The sequence below is a fragment of the Nelusetta ayraudi genome, unplaced genomic scaffold (assembly GCF_046127955.1).
Source record: "Nelusetta ayraudi isolate G7.1 ecotype Tasmania unplaced genomic scaffold, CSIRO-AGI_Nayr_v1 ptg000042l, whole genome shotgun sequence".
NCBI classification, from domain to species: domain Eukaryota; kingdom Metazoa; phylum Chordata; class Actinopteri; order Tetraodontiformes; family Monacanthidae; genus Nelusetta; species Nelusetta ayraudi.
The window spans coordinates 16,361,211-16,377,894 of record NW_027466092.1 but is presented as its reverse complement, the minus strand read 5'-3'; the positions used below and the strand labels follow the sequence as shown (position 1 = coordinate 16,377,894).

The following is a 16,684-nucleotide window of genomic DNA, read 5'->3' as shown; positions in this document are numbered from 1 at the left end:
TTTCCACATTTCTATTATACACAAGAGAATCCTAAAACAAAAACAATTTCCCATACCATAGGAACTGTGCACTTGGTAATTAACATGGTTCCAAATACTTTTTTGTTTGCATGTAATACTTGGTATTATTATATTATCATATTTAATTCATATTCAGTGGCATTTATTTTGTTGTACTTTTCAACCTTTGTCCTCATAAAATATATTGAACCCACAGCTCTTCTGAAACAAAAAGAACAGAACAGGTCTAATATTAAATATCACTTTTATTTTTCTGAGGAAATATTTAATGAACTTCTTTAAAGTCAACTAAATGTTGACCCCCATCAGATTAACAGGCCTCTGGTGGTATTTCTTTGAAATGTCAGCTTCAATCTGCAAAAAAACAAAAACAGCAATATATACTTATTAGTCATAACATGTTCCTTGATGTTTGTTGATATCTCATAAAAAAAAAAGAACTATACGTCAGCGTAACCAAACTGTAAAATGTTATTTAGTACCATTTTCTGGAGTTCCCGGGTGCACCCTGCCAGCAGGTCAATGCGAGGCTCCAGTTTGGACTGCTCCTCCAAGGCTTCCTGCCTTTTCTCAACCATCATGGTGCTCTTGAGCACCAGGATATCTGCCTGCTTCATCTTCTGTCGCAGCACCTCTGTCACACGTTCAACATACCTAAAACACAAGTTAAATAATAATAATATTGCCAACAATAATAAGTCAATCTAACAGAGATGAAAGCCATGTTGAAGCTATAGTAGGATCAGAATTGACAGAATACCTGGGCGAGGCTTGGATCATGAACAGGTGTTGCATCCGGAGGGAGGTGAGGCGGCCTAGAAGGTCCTGCACCTCTGACAGCATCTCCCTGGTATGTTGCCGGGACTGTCCCTGGATGATGGAGGGGGCCAGCTGGAACTGGCTCATTGCTACCACATCGGCCTCCTCCCCCATCTCAGTCACACGCTGCGTGAGGAAAGCTTCCAGCTGGACAAACACATGGAAATAAACAAAATTTCTTGGTTGGGATTGGTCTTAAAGATGATAAAATACTACTCTCCACACAACAATTATTCCCTTGGAGAAACTTTACTTCAGGCTTTTATTTGCACACAAATTCAGGAAATACCAATGAAACTATTTAAAATTTTATTTATGATAGACTCCGTTTCTCTATAATAATCATATTTAAATTCTTTCTCGACTCAAAAAAATATGGGACTTTAACACTTCACAAGAGTTTCTACCTCCATTAGCTCGTCGATGAATTGACTGCGTGAAGTGGAGTTTTCCAGTATGGTGAGAGCATCTTCGCCCCTCGCCACACCCTCAGGACCTAGGAGGCATTTTTAGCAGACACAGATTTCGAGTGTAAAACATGAGGTGTATTTTTGGTGCTGTTAGATTAAACAGTTAATAGGTAGTTACAGTCTGTCCCCGTGTCCACGACTTCAATCTCAATCGGTGTCGCGCCGCTGTCACCCCAGTCGATACCGCCTGCATCCTGTAGATGGAGACAGAGAGTCTGGATGACACAGATCGACAGCAGAGCAGCTCATGTACCGATGTTGCTTACATTTCAATCTTCAGCCAGAAGTTGAATAATATTTATATGATCATGTGTTGATTAAACACTTGTAAATAAAACAGCTGACGTGTTCAGGGCTCCTACCTCTGCGCTTGACTCAACACTGATTCCCCAGTCGATTCCATCTCCTACTGTAATGCCAGGATTTGTGTCCGGACTACCTGCACTCTTACCAAAGTTGCCCCAATCAATCTAAAAAGTAAAGAAGTAAAGGGAAAATGAGGACAAGTACAACGTCAAATAACGTCAAACACATGTTTATTTATTATTATACATCTATTTAATATATATATATATATATATATATATATATATATATATATATATATATATATATACATACATACATACATACATACATACATACATACATACATACATACATACATACATACATACATACATACATATATATATATATATATATATATATATATATACATACATATACATATATATGTATATATATATATATATATATATATATATATATATATGTATATATATATATAAATATATATATACATATATAAATATATATATATACATATATATTATGCATATCTTTATAATAAAGAGCTGTCATGTGATTATGTGATTTAGACTTTTGTGCACTTAGTTAAATAAAGTTAAATAAATAAAATGGACCATGATAGTACATTTACACTACAGGTAAAAATGACCAATAAATGACCACAAACAATACATTAATTAGAAAATAAAACCAACCGTATCCTCTGTGACAATTTCCGTAGATTCCTCCTCTATAAATGGCCTTTCGACCACTGTGGGGACAGTCCCTGTTCTCCACTCATAAAACGTTGTGTTGCCTCTCTGCTGGACAAAAGTCAGTACGGGCAAAACTGCTTCAGACCTGCAGAGAACACAGGAAAGTGAACTTTACTAGAAGATCTCAGGACTGAAATGTTGTATGTCTAATGAATCCCAGTCACTGCAAAAGCAGTCAACAGTACCTCACAGTGTGTAAGAAATATGAGTTGTGAATGAGACTTCATTTTGACATGAAACTCACCATCCACAAACAAAATCAGTGAAGGCAGTGTAAAGTTTGATGTGCTTCTCTAACTTTGCAGCGTCCTCCCCAACTTTCTTGAGAACTGCTGGTAAATCTGTGACCAGAGCCTGAAGCTCCCGAGACACATTGTCTCCCTGAGACAGAAAATACAAGTTCAGCAGCAGCCAGAGGAACGCTTGTACAGAGAACTTCTGCTGTCTTGCACTTACTCTGATGCCGTACTGTTTGCAGGCAGTGTAGTAGCGCTCCCTCAGATCTGCTGCTGAGCTCTGACACTCCACCTCCCGTCTGCTCAGCTCCTGCTGTAGCTGCTGAGCTTTGGCCAACTGCTTCCTCAGCGCTGGACCCTCATAGCTCACATTGCGAATCAGCAAACTGGCCACCTCAGCTGGGAAACATTAAAAAAACAAAGAACTCTGTACATGCAAACGACAACTTTCTTCATTTTATTGCCTTCACACCTGTAATAATCCCACCAGCAGCAAGAAAATCAGCTGTTACCATGGTTACAACAGCTTTACATTTCTACAGGGACATACGCCTCATCAGCATAGCCACTGAATACATTAAAATATGCATTTTAGCCCATTGTAATAGGACACTCACTCACCTAAATAGAGATTATCGGCCTCATACAGGGACACAATCTCTTGCCAATCCTGTGGAAACAAAAACAGAAAACATTTAGTATTTTAATAACAAATAAAAATGATATAAATAACTTTTTTCCTGCTTATTTGGTATGAGATTACATCTCACCTTCATCCTCTGAGATGAGTATCTGCCAAAGATGTTTTTGGAAGACGCCTCGGTTCCCTTTAGGATCTCCACAATCCGCAAGCAGTGGAAGTAGTGAATATCTATCAATAAGAAAACACACAAAGCATGAACATTTATGGGCCTTTACAGCAAAAACAATGTGTAAGACAAGCTTGATTGCTCAGGTAACACACCGGAAATAAACAAAATACTACAATTCTTTTTGCAAAGACATCCATTCAAAGGCTGTCGTGACCTCAGCTAATAATGGATTGTGTTCTAAATGTATTTTGATATGCATATGTGCTCCCTGCTGATCTTCCAGAGTGAATCTTACAGGAGCCAGAGAGCAGCTGCTTGATTTCCTCGTTCTCAGGCATATCCTGGATGGCAGCGTTGATCTTCTCTCTGATCACCTTCACAGCGCTCTGCCATTTCAGGTTGCAGTGACGCCGATCCAGGAGCCAGTCTGTTTATATTAAAACAACAACAACAACAACAACAAAATAAAGTGTCGCAAGCAACAGCTGATTAGAGATTAACTTGAGAAAAAGATGACTGTAGCAAATGGAAGTGACAAAACATTTATTCACGTGTATTTTTTATTTACCTAGAAGCTTGCTGGTCTGTATGTCGATCGGGAGACTTTGAATATTCTGCAGAAGTGAGAGTAAAAAACCAACAGAGAATAAATTCCTCCAGTTTTTGTCGCGGACTGCGTGCAAACACTGGCATAACATTCTAGTGCCTCAAGAAACAACTAAAAAACCTATATGCAAAATTCTACCCTCAAACACAGAGCAGATACTGTCCTCGCACTAAGTTTTGGTTTGTTGTTATTTAAGTTATTAGATTTTTCCAGCTTGGTGATAGCTAGCATGCTAACGTTAGCTAGCTGGCGTATAACACTGTCAAAGAGACAGAATTTTATACTCACCTCCATTTCTATTGAGTCTTCACAAAACGGCCTTTAATTTCTGAGGTCTATTCCTTCATCACAGATTTATTAAACATTTGCGAAGCCGTATTGTTACCGCCCGTGTTACACTGTTTATGGTTTGTGACACGTTAGGAGAAGAGGATCCACTAGAAGAAGGCGATGTTTCATGAACCCGACAAAGCGACCAATGAAATATCTCCATACTAAATGCCAGTGCCAATTGGTGGACGGCTGATTCTCTAAAGTGCAAAGCTAAAACATACTCGTTAGAGGGCGGTGTTGTCTGTATATTTAATAAGAAACCAGAGGACAGCGGTGAGCTTCACACACAGTTGCTGTTGATCTATTGTAGCTATTCATTTTGGATATTGGTTAACATCTTACGTCATTAAATGCATATTGTTTAATACAGTGACTGTAATGTGAATGAAACTTTCAAAAATACAAAGAATCCTCAAATAAAGTATATTTATTGAATTTAGTGCTTCAAGAAATGTTTGGGTCTCATCGACCCACCTATCCTCCAGCAGAGTTTAACTTTCAGAGTAAAAACCATAGTAAGACAATGCTTTGCCTTCAACACTGCCTGGCGTGTACAGCTGTGGTTTAGCCTAATTTTGAATCATTTGAATGCTAATAAAACTTGCAAAGTGCGCATCCACTCACTGTCAAGTTATGCAACCCATGCAAATCATCAGGCCAGTCGCCTCTTTCCCAGGGCTGTTCACAGTTCTGTAGGAGCTTATTTAACTACATTATGTACAAGTCAGCAAAGAGGTAACTTTTGATGATGAAGAAGCTGTTTTTTTTTTTTTTTTCCTAAGCAAGGAAGATTTGACAGATTTGCAGGTGGGAGAGGCAGTTCATCCTCGGGTTCCTGCAGAGGACAACGCCAACCTGTAGAGACGTCTCACAAAATCACATGCATGGCTATTTACCTGCCAATGCATTCAGAGGCTTCAGGTATGCGTGTAAGCGTGTGTGTATTGGAGGAGGGTGTGTGCTTCAGGGAAAGGGTGAGGGAGAGTAAGGAAGTGGTGGAGAGGGAGAGAGAGAGAGAGAGAGAGAGAGAGAGAGAGAGAGAGAGAGGGAGAGCGAGATGCTGCACCTGCACACCTGAGTGGACAAATTAAAAACAGAGTGGAGGTAAAAGACTTTGGAAGCATGGCGGGACCTTCTCACATCTAAAAGGGATTTTATTCAGTCATCAACGAGGTAGAAACACCACACACACACACACAGATACAAACACACACACACATGCAAACCTGAACAATATTGACTTTATCACAGAGAGAACCTGCTGGAACGAGTTATTCTTTTGCTTAGCAACATAACACACTCTTGACTTAGCATAACTATTTGGCTGTCCAGTCTCAATTTTTTACTTTCTGAACTCCTTGAACTCACTGTAGATCTGCTTTTCCTGCTTATTACTTTTCTTGGCCGCATTTCCAAACCTGAATTACTTTCTCTCCTTACAGTTAGTTTAGTTTGAGTTTTATGTCACAAAATAATACATCAAAGTTATTTTTTCACTGAAAAATATTTTTTTAAAGCTGCAGCCAATGCTGGACTTCAAAAGCAGTATTGAATAATGTTCCATGTTGCATATCTGTTATGACATGGCCTCAGCCTGTCACCTGTCATATTTGTTTGCCTGCCATCGATTTTGCAGTTAGGTGTGAGGAGAATAAATGTTGCCGTAATTCTTAAAGTCAGGGTTGTCTTCAGCTCAAAGAAATCCCTGGGATTTCGGGGAATAACCACTGAGGGGCTTCTCTTTAACTTACTTAACTCAGGCTGATGCTTTCAAGCAACGAAACCTGAGAGTGTAAAGCTCCAGCAGCTCTTTCTTGAGGGGCCAGTGATGCTCTTGAAGCCTCGTCACCCCCCCCCCCCCCCTCGTGAAAGGAAGGAGATGGTTTGTGATTTCCAAGCGTGGAAAAAGTCTCCTCTACCTCTCTCTGCTGCTGTGATCTCTGAGGCTGAGCCGCTTGCTCTCGCAGATCAGAAAACATGGTAACTTATTAAAGGGGGCTGCAGACGGGGCCTCTTTTATGTCAACAGGGCCTTTTTGTCTCAAAGGTCATGACTAAGTCAAACACAGAATACTAGAAGAAATATGTGAACACAGTGTACCGCTATGTAGTCCAAAGCGGCGAGAAAGTTGTGCTCAGAGTTTAGTCGCCCTCCGGGGGCTGTTGGTTGAAAGAGTCAACGATACTATGTAAATGCTATGAAAACATGCTGGAGAGGAACTCTGTCTATTTGTCTCTGGTGAGACAAGGAAGACATCCATGCTGCAAAAATTAGCTCTAAATGAGGGGAAATGGACGGTGAAGCTAGGGTTCTATTCTAGAAAATTCAGCATCAGATGGAAAAGAGCTGGGTGGGTGAGCTTGACTTCAGAAAACACAATCCATGGCCTCAGTAGTCAGTAGTATTGATAATCTGATTAAATAAATACTATAAAAATAATTTTAAAAATGAATAAAAGACAGAATGTGGAGCTGAGGAAGTACTGCCTGGAGCTCTTCAACAGGATCTTTATGAGAATCACCAGACCTGTTCATAAGTGATACTTTTAACATCAAGGGTGGAACCTTTTTCTAAGACTGCATAAGGGAAGTGTTTTTTATTGTTCAAATATGGTCACAGGGATGTGGACACAGTAGGTGCAGTGATACCAAATGTGAATCCAAGCAGATCCCAGCAGAGATAAGATAAAAGAGCAGGACGCTGCAACTGTTATATAACCAAAGTGCTGCGTCTGCCTCCGAGACTCCTGCCTCTTCATCAGTCAGAAAAGCCTTCTTTGCCATATCGGTTTCACAGAGAGCAAGTGACAGAGGATCTTCCTCAAATGCTGATGATTAATTTATCAGCTGGGGGTCAAAGTGTCAGGTTTCCCATGAGGTCATTCGGCCATCAGTGTCGGAGGTGGAGGGAAGAACTGACAAAGTGTCATCTCATGATCGTTTTAAGACACATTGTGTAATACTATCAATATAATAGCAAGCATGTCGCAAGCTAGCGGTATTATTGTCAAGGCTTTACACATGATTTAACAGGATTATCAATATAAATCCAGCCATGTACAGCAGAGGTCATTGTTTGAGGACATAATTTAAACCTGATGATGGTCAAAATCTTTTTTTTTTTTTTTTTTTTCAAATACTTATTTGCAGTCACTCATTCTTCAAACTGTGTGAGTGTGTTCAGCTGTAGACCTCGAAACCTCCACTACGGTTAAATGCACAGGTTTGGAAAAAGGCCTAACCTTGGTGCCCTGGCTGCCCTGGCGTTCAGGATGTTATCTTCAGGGAGTCGTGATTGGGCAGACATGTTTAAACAGTGGGGTTTTAGGGCAATAAGGTTTCAATGACTCCCATCAACTGATTTATGATGTTGGGATTACTTGTTTACTCGTTAACATCAATGACTGACTGAGACACCTTCACAAAACGTCTTGAACAGAGAAGAGAGCAGACACTGTCAGATCTAACTTATTTCAGAAAACTTTCATGTTTCAAATATTAAAAGGTCCAATCACATATCAACAATTCAATGGAGTATGCGTAAAAGTAAATGAAAACCTGTCTGGTTTTGTCAAACAGCAGCTTTTCTTTACATTTGTTGTAAATAGCTGAGCTGCTTGGGCTGTGTCATTTGTAACAATGTGTTGTTTTTTTCTGTGTTCCTCAAGTCAGGCATCCAGACAGTGTTGCTGCTATGGCCGACCCCAGCTGGTGGAAGTTGACCTTCTCACGCAAGAAGAAGGCCGAAGCCAAAGTCCTGTACGAAATCCCTGCAGAGTTTGGCAGCAACACTGGCAACAAGGAGCACCTGGGCATTATCCCCCCTCAGGACCACCTCACGGACAGCCACTTCAACTCCAGACTGGAGAAGATTGTGGACAAATCTGCCACCAAGGGGCGCCACGTCAAGGTGTCCCACTCGGGACGCTACAAGGAGAAGAAGAAGGTGCGCGCAACGCTGGCTGAGAATCCCAGTCTGTTCTCACAGCAAGGCCTCGGTGACGAGAATCACCAGAAAAACATTGATTAATAGCTCAGGCACTCTAATCAGCATAAAGATGCTTGATCACCGCCGTGTCATCTGACAGTGTCACAGTTATAAAGGGGGATAAAATCCAACAAAACACTTCTGCTCCTCCTCTAATAACTGCAACCAGCTCACGTCATGAAGATGAGGAAACAATATTTTTTGTTGCGTCGCAAGCAATCATTTTTCTAGTTTGATTAGAATTTTAATGACCAAAATATATATTATTCAAATTAATTTAATCAAATGTTGAAAAATGTTTTAAAACTGTTTTTTTTAAGTTATAACACAATTGAGCATTTCGAATTGAAGAAATGCCTTAGATGAGTCACTGTAAAAAAGAAATGTGCATTTTTCTATTATGTTATTAGTCTTATCATGGTTTAGTTTCGTCTCTCTTCAACCCCCCCCCCCCTTCTCTGCGTGTGCGTGTGTTCATGCGTTTGTAAGAGAGTGAGCGAGTGTGTGTTGGCTGTGTTGACATGGGGACAGTAAACAGACACCGTCATGTGATACAGGGCCATTGTAATAAAACATTCCTGACTGTGCAGAAGTTCATGTTGGAGCAAATGTTAAGTAATCAAGAGGAAGTTTCTCTTCTTCACTAGGTTTGAGGCACACAAAGCAGTACAATAAGAGTTTTGAGTGGTAACATATTGCGATTATTAATAGTATAAGAAGATCTTGTCAGTCCTATTGTGTTCTGCATTTTGTTATGTATTGATGCATAAATTGTATTTGCTGAAGTGAAACTTGTTTGTCAGACTGTACTTACAGATGTTATCATTGTATACTGTATATCCAGTGGGACATCCTTGAAAAACTAAATCATCGTCAACATGATATTATTTTTTCAACTTCCATTAGCTCCACTATAATATACCAAAATAATTCTTCACAAGCTTTCGTTTTGCACCATATGCATTTTGAATAACACATCAGGCTGGTTAATGATCAGGTACAACTTGTGCTGAAGAAGGGTCTTGCTGCTGTGCTGAGCTACACCTTATTCTGCCTTGTAAACCTTAACTGTACTCTGCTGACATCTGCTGGCCAAACATGTATCAAGCACAAAGTTACAAGTGTGATTTTATTATCACAAACTCCATTTACACAAGTCATAATAACGTTCGGCGAATGACACAGAAAAATCTCATTGTCAAACAGTTCAATTGGACACAGATGGCTGACGGCACTTCTTCAATTATCACATTGTTTTCCTGGAAGAAAACCAAAAATGTGCAAAGCTTCTGTAGGATTTCCAACAACAATGGAGGACAAAATGAATTTGCAAGAGTGGACAAGTGTGGTTGTGCTTCTTCAGACACTTTTACATGATGACAGTTTCATGATGCGAGACAATCATTTCTCGTTGCAACACGCGTCACTACTCCTACAACAATATGACAATGAGGCAACGTTTGGCTTGTTGCGACCGATCCTACGCAGAGCCGCACGTACTGAACGTTAATGTAAAACAATCTGATGACATGAGGTCAACCCTCCTGATGGGTTTCACTCAGGAGGTTGTCATCAAGGCGACAGGCGCTGGTAAACCCAGCCTCCCTCCGCAAGGTGCTGGAACTCTGCAAGTTCACTCTGGCCCTCTGTGTGCCGTGTAAAGACGATGCGGTCGTGAAGCCTGTTGGTCTGACCCTGCCAGAACTCGATCACATCAGGTTTGACAATGTAGCCCCCCCTGGTGGTGAGGGACAAGGAGAATATCAGAACAACTGACTCAATTGGGAGCAATACACCAAAAAATTAGACCATAACAACACATTTAATACTAGCTTTATTTATCAGAGTGAAATAAAAAAAAAAGTAACTGAGCATGAAAACTAAAATGTTCAAATTAAATCTTAAATTTTCAAAATCTATTTCTTCAATCTATCTAAATACATTTTAAAGAGGAAATTAAAGCTTGGCCATCTTCTTTCGTTTTAATTTGACCTGCAGCTCCAAAAAGAAGAGACATGCTCACCAGTAGTCTGGCATTGGCACCTCAGAGACCTTGTACTTCTCTTCTAGCTCAGCATTTTTCTGTCTTAGATACTGGAAGACAATGAATAATGTTTAGGAGAAAAACAGCAACACAGAAATTAAAAGCATGTGCTATGAATAAACAAAATGCACACACAACAAACTGACATGGATTCTGCAAACAGTGTTAAGAAGCGGCAAAGTGTTTGCAGGGAACATTTTAGTCATGAACAATTCAGGCCAAGAATGTTAACAGTGAACAGCGCGTAGCCAGCCAAGTTCAGTAACTCTGAGTTACGCATTTCTGTAATGGCAGCATTCATTTTGCATCAGTTTCATTATTTGCTGAGTGGTTTATCTGTTTGTTTACGCATTTTTAGCCAACACACTTTACTGGGTGACACAGTATTTGTTCTTACATCTCTGTTGGGGACTGGAGTGCTCTGCCGGCTCACCACCGCACCGATCTGGCTGCTCTTGGGTCGGGAATGGAAGTAGTCGCAGGAGGTTTGGAAGGGGATCCGCTCCACTGTGCCTTCAATACGGATCTGAACATGGACGTATAAGATGACTTTTTTTTTTTTAATTAAAAAATAAATAAATAAATAAATAAAATAAAAAAATAAAAATAAAAAGACTATTTACAAATGAATAATAAGAAACAACAATGCTGCAGTTTACAATCTGTACCTGTCTGTTTATTGGTTCCCAGTAGAACACCAGAGATGCATATGGATTGCTCTCCTGCAGATAAGAAGATAAATCAGATTATGGTATCAATAGGAAGCCTAGTGCTGTTACCTGCTAGCTGCAATGGCAGTAAAGAAATCTGACTGGCCTGCTTTGAACGTTTGACTTCCCCCCCCCAAAATAAACCCAATGGATTTGGGATACATTCCAGTTTTTCAGTTAAATTGATTTGCTATGTTTGCTGATATGGATTATAGGAAATTCAAATCTTACGACATTAACAGCTGACAACTGGTTCATTGCCACCTCACTGAGAGATATTCAAGTTTAACTAAAGCCTGGATGATTTATGCAATGCAGACTCACCAGCTCAGAACCTTTTCGGCTTTCGTAGTTGGTGAAGAAGCGGAACCCTTCATTGCTGTAGCCTTTCAGGAGGACCATGCGAGCAGACGGCCGTCCGTCTCTGTCCAGGGGGGAAATGAGGTGGACAGTAAGGCTGAGGAAAGGCTGGAGGGATGCCGATGAGCCATGTGTTGCTTACTTTGTTGCAGTGGCGATGCACATAGCGTTGGCCTCACCAATTTCTGGGCACTTTGTGGCCTCATCAAACCAGTTTCCAAACTGTTTGATTGGGTCCAAAGAAGTGAGCTGGCTCTCTTCAAAGCACTAGTGAGACGAAAAACACAAAGGCAAAGCAAAACACAATTGGTCAATTTTAACAGACTATGAGCCCAACACTAAATGCAACACAATCTATGGATTGTTTAGCTTTCTCGTGGAGCTGGTGAGATCTACATTGAAATTCGACAGCAGATGTCAGTCTAACGTCCGCTCATCGAGTCTCCTAATAAATATTGCCGCAATTGCGCATACAGTGGACAGGTTTGACCTCGCAGGTTTACGGACAGAGCAAGTGGAGGATAATAAACCTTGTCACAGGTAAAACGCTGGTTGGACAGCTGCTCACCTCCTCGTCGCCCTTGTATTTCTTCCTCATGTTGCTCAGGTCCATGTTCGGAGGTTTCTCAGCAAATGCGCGGTGCAGATTCACTTGAAAACCTCGCACACGTTCTGCTGTCAGAGCGGCAGGAACCGGATTAAATAAATAACCAATACACCGAGAAACATTCACACTGAGTGTGCGCCTCATGCCTGTCGAAATAATGTGACGTAAACCACGTCACGGCAACATGGCTCACGTTGCGTAAAATATTACACAACCGCAAAGTTAATATTTCGCGGCCGAACTTCACTTTTAATCATATGCGACAGTGAGATCATGTCTGAAAGCGAAGCTAAAAAGCTTTGTTTAAAAGTAGGTTACGTTTTCACAAAATTAAAAAGAAAATCATCAGACAATGATACGTTCAGGTAATCTCTGTTACGTCTAAAATAGCTAATTTGATTACAGTCAAAAATATCCAACTATGTTTCCCCCCCCGAACAAATACTAAATAAAATAAAATAAAAAATGCCTAAACATAGTCAATAATTGATGTAGAAATTTGACACATGCAGCGACGTAATGTGAACATCCTATCAGAATGGTTTTCTTTTCCTCTCTCTGCCGACATGGATGTGAATGCAGCATACAGCGCTATCATGACGTCACTTCCTTCGTCGTGTTTTCCTGTCAGATATGGCGGCGACCTTGTGTGTGAAGTTTCTACCGAAACAAGGTAATGTATAGCCAATAATACATTAAGTCACAACGTATATGTTGTGTTTTACTGTGTTTAAAATCACGAGGAGTTAGGTTTAGCATTCTACGAGGTTTTTAGGTGATCAGGATGTTTAGGAAACATCTCTCTAGGTAGAGAGCAAATGTAGCAACAGCATTTGCCGGGTGGCTGTCTGTTTGAATTAAATGACACATCATCCGCTGTAAATTTGGAAACTTGGAGTCATTTTTCGTGTCATCTTGAAAACAATAATTAAAAATAACAAATGCAGCTTTGCATGTGGTATTTATTATTTTTATTTTTTACATTTTATGATACAATCAGTGAATTTGTCAGTGTTATGGGTCCGTTTAAACGGCTCAAGTTAAACATAAACATTGTCGTTTCCCAAGTTTACAGTCGTCCTGAATGCAGCATCACTACTGTCTTTCAGGATGGCTTCCCCTGACGCAGAGCGTCAGGCACAGCTCCAAGGCCGTGACCCGCCACAGGAAGCCGTTGCACATCCTCAGACAGAAGCTCCTGGCTGTCACTGAGTACATCCCTGCTCCTCGGCCTTTTCCTCCGGGCGCCTACCCTTCCGAAACGAAAAGAGTCCAGGAGGAGGTGAGAAACATCCACTCTCTACATAGTTTCCACAGCTGCATTTCTTGTCATTGTGAATCAGTGCTGACCTTATGCCTCGTATGATAGTGCTTCATAAGTAGTTTTAATACAGCAGCCTTCACTCTTTATTTATTTACTTTTACACAAAGTAAACCAGCTTTCTGTCTTTCTATCAATTGTGTTTTAAGTGGCACATTCAATGGTCATCTTGGTGACAGTCACATCCCAACAGGGGCTGTCAAAAAGTGACCATATGACTGCGAATTAACTTTTATGTCAGTTATTCTGCGTAAATCTGGATTTTTAGACTCTTCCCATTTTTTGCTAAGCAGGAGACTCCTCTGATGTTCATCCTGAAGAAGGAATTGAAGAAGCTGTTCCAGGACAATAAGATGATTGCTGTGGTCCAGAACAACGCCAGCAATGCAGAGGACATGATGATTCTCAAGCATAGACTTCACAAACATGGCATCACTGTCAAGTTCACGCCCAACCAGGTGACACTTTCCACTGATGCCGCATTGAGTCGGCTGTTTAGTCTTAAGGGTTTTATTCAGAAAAGACGTTAACCATTTATTGTATGGTAACGTTTGGGTTAAACTCTTGGCACTGAAGTGAAGCTAATTGCGAATTGTGCTGTTCTGCAGGTGGTGCGGTCGTTTCTGAACGAAAGCATATATCAAAACATGGTTCCTCTTTTCATCGGCCCCACGGTTCTCTTTGTCAGTAAAGAGCCAAAGGCGAAGGAGATGCTGACCACCCTGAGGGCGAGCCCACAGATGACACTTCTGGGTACGGTCCTCCTGTCCATCAGCATGCATGGAGGAATGTTGTTGTTTTTTTGCTGCAGACAAAGATTGTATATTTTTACAATTACAAAATAACATTTTTTTTTTAAAATCCTACAACGCGACAGTGATAATGTTTGAAATTAGTGTAATAATTATAAATCCTCATTACAATAGTCTTTGCTATTGGAACCAATTTTGCAATTGGAGTCTCTGGAGACAATACAGTCAAATAACTATTTATTATTTTTGTCTGAAAAACTTTGGTAAAACATTTTTTTATTTTTTTATTTTTTTTAATAAATATTCTGTCTAATGGAAAATGTAATTACCTGCTCATAGTATTTGCTCACAATAATAATCAAGATAATGACATTATCATCAATTTCTTTAAATCTGTAGGATACAGAATTTAACAGTAGACATTATTTTATTTCCTTCAGTTATTTCATTTTATTACAGTTCCATCGGTTCCCCTTAATTTATTGAATGAACTACTCCTCAACAGGTGCCTGCATAGACAACACCTTGCTGAGTGCGCAGGGTGTGGCGAGCTACGCCAAGCTCCCTTCAGTCACGGTCATCCAGGGTGAACTGGTGAGCGGGCTGACAATGCTGACCTCCTGCACAGCCTCCATGCTGCAGCGCCACCCTGCCCACCTGTCAGCGCTGCTCCAGCAGTACGTCAAACAGCGGAGCGAGGCCGACGTCACGGAGACGGCTGTGCCGGCTCCGCCGGCTCCACCGGCGCAGGAAGCCACATAGAGCTGAACAGGAGGGAACGTACGTGAACTGTTGTCGTGGGGCTTCCCAGCTGCATGGAGTGGTTGAGAAGTCCTGTGCTGGGCCTCATCCAATCGCGAAGACGAGCAGTTAAACTGGTGCAGACATCGGCTTCCTCTCGCAACATGCATCAGGCCTGAAGTGCACTGTGGCTGCTGTGAACACATCAACCTGCAGAACTGACTGTTTCAGTGTACCTCACTCCATTTGTGGAGGGTCTGGAAGGAGCTTCTTTTTGTCTGTGATTAAGATTATTGTTACCTTGACATAAACCTCATCAACACTCTGTTGTTCAGTCTCTTTTTTTGTATGTCTGATGTGCACATTTATAAAGGCCTTCAAGTCACATTTCATGTACCAGCCTTATTCTAAAGCCTAAGTGGCTTCATGAAACAAGCCCAGCCAAAATAAACACAAGTGGTCACAGGTCCCGATGCCGTAATCTGCAGATTACAGTTTGTTAATCTGGGTCAGTTAGCCCACAATGGTCTGCTTCTCTGTGGGGGTGTTTCTCCCTTTCGTGCCAGATCATTTCTCTAAATATATCTGTGGAAAAAAAAAAACTAATATGCCAAATTAACTAAATGAAAAATGCAACAATAAAAAAATAACACATAAATGCTTTAATTTCAATATTGGAAAATTGGAGTTGGAAACTTGAAGTATTGATATTACTGATAGAAAACACAATGATGTTGACATGAAAATTAGAATTATGGCTTGAGTCACGTAATTTAAAGACTAATTTGAAATTAAAAATGTTTCAGTGGCTTTAAAAAAATGTGAAAAACTGGAGAAAATGTGAACATTTTCAGGAAACTGTCTTACTTCTAAGATACATTTAAAATGTTTTCACCCTTTAAAAGTATCAGAGTGAGTGGAGAGCGGCTGAATTTACCCTCCACCACATGCCTGCTAGACACCCTGTGTAATTCCACCTAATGCGGATAATGCCCGGGACACATTGCGCACAGCGAGCGCAGCCTGGGACGCACAGCTCTCCTTGGATTTGGAGCTGATCACAGGTGCAGAGGGCACCGGCCGCCAGATTAGAATGAGTGATTATCTCTGGAACCAACGTGTAGTTTGATTTTTCTTCTTCTTCTCGACGGCGGTTTCCATGGGAATAAACTCCATTTTTCCTGGTGGACAAGGTCATTTTCTCCCACTGATGAGCCGTCGGTCAAGTCTTCAAGCGAAGGAGGGCTGCAACAAACAATGAGAGTGGAAAGTGGATCCCAGGTAAAAAGTGGCTTTGGAATATTGCAAGCTGAATACGAAATCAGAGCCTGAAATTCAAAATTTGACATTAAAATGGGGATCAAATCACTAGAATACATTTGTTATTAATTAATACCTGTTGTCCGTCTTGATGCAGTGTTAAGGCAACATACCTATCATGCTTCTGCCACGATTAGAGTTTAGAGGCATCAGGAACTAATGTGATACAAAACTATCACAAACACAGCTGAGACACTTAAATTTTTACAGAGACTTAAGCCTCTCAATTTAGAGTACAGATTTAAACATTTGATTGGTTAATCCTTTATTGGTTGTTCCTTCTTCATGATCCCTGATGTTTTTCTTTCAATGAAATGATATTAGAAGATTGTGACCTGATAATATCTGCATGTTAAACTACGTTGTTTGCATTTCACCTCAATTGTGTTTTATTTCAATCTAATGAGCTCATGATAGATCTTAACAGGTTAAAGCCAGTTACCGTATTTGTGTTACAGCAAATATGATAATGTGGAA

General features: G+C 40.5%; 4 protein-coding genes across 6 annotated transcripts; 2 read left to right on the top strand and 2 right to left on the bottom strand.

Moving 5' to 3' along the window:
• Positions 1 to 248: 248 nt before the first annotated feature.
• On the bottom strand, positions 249 to 4,479 carry cdk5rap3 (CDK5 regulatory subunit associated protein 3). Its single transcript, XM_076034907.1, has 14 exons — positions 4,321 to 4,479; positions 3,994 to 4,039; positions 3,721 to 3,852; positions 3,384 to 3,484; positions 3,235 to 3,283; positions 2,834 to 3,012; positions 2,622 to 2,758; positions 2,318 to 2,462; positions 1,673 to 1,780; positions 1,429 to 1,504; positions 1,248 to 1,336; positions 782 to 987; positions 504 to 675; positions 249 to 375 (listed from the first exon to the last, which is right to left on the bottom strand). The coding sequence occupies exons 1-14, from the start codon at positions 4,324 to 4,326 to the stop codon at positions 310 to 312; spliced, it is 1,512 nt and encodes a 503-aa protein (XP_075891022.1). The 5' UTR covers positions 4,327 to 4,479; the 3' UTR covers positions 249 to 309.
• A 697-nt stretch (positions 4,480 to 5,176) lies between these two features.
• prr15lb (proline rich 15 like b) lies at positions 5,177 to 9,234 on the top strand. 3 transcript variants are annotated; one of them, XM_076034902.1, is made up of 2 exons: positions 5,177 to 5,286; positions 8,033 to 9,234. In XM_076034902.1, exons 1-2 carry the CDS (start codon positions 5,250 to 5,252, stop codon positions 8,392 to 8,394), a joined length of 399 nt encoding a protein of 132 aa, XP_075891017.1. In that variant the 5' UTR covers positions 5,177 to 5,249; the 3' UTR covers positions 8,395 to 9,234. The 3 variants fall into 3 exon arrangements, with proteins under 3 accessions (XP_075891017.1, XP_075891018.1, XP_075891019.1); XM_076034903.1 differs by lacking the exon at positions 5,177 to 5,286 and adding an exon at positions 5,389 to 5,538; XM_076034904.1 differs by lacking the exon at positions 5,177 to 5,286 and adding an exon at positions 5,393 to 5,538 and having other exon boundaries at positions 8,037 to 9,234.
• A 233-nt stretch (positions 9,235 to 9,467) lies between these two features.
• On the bottom strand, positions 9,468 to 12,322 carry pnpo (pyridoxamine 5'-phosphate oxidase). The gene is made up of 7 exons (XM_076034901.1): positions 12,035 to 12,322; positions 11,609 to 11,733; positions 11,431 to 11,530; positions 11,065 to 11,118; positions 10,794 to 10,922; positions 10,376 to 10,446; positions 9,468 to 10,090 (listed from the first exon to the last, which is right to left on the bottom strand). Exons 1-7 carry the CDS (start codon positions 12,215 to 12,217, stop codon positions 9,925 to 9,927), a joined length of 828 nt encoding a protein of 275 aa, XP_075891016.1. The 5' UTR covers positions 12,218 to 12,322; the 3' UTR covers positions 9,468 to 9,924.
• Positions 12,323 to 12,652: 330 nt separating this feature from the next.
• mrpl10 (mitochondrial ribosomal protein L10) lies at positions 12,653 to 15,212 on the top strand. The gene is made up of 5 exons (XM_076034900.1): positions 12,653 to 12,746; positions 13,183 to 13,355; positions 13,688 to 13,852; positions 14,003 to 14,147; positions 14,652 to 15,212. The coding sequence occupies exons 1-5, from the start codon at positions 12,707 to 12,709 to the stop codon at positions 14,906 to 14,908; spliced, it is 780 nt and encodes a 259-aa protein (XP_075891015.1). The 5' UTR covers positions 12,653 to 12,706; the 3' UTR covers positions 14,909 to 15,212.
• The last annotated feature ends 1,472 nt before the right edge of the window (positions 15,213 to 16,684 follow it).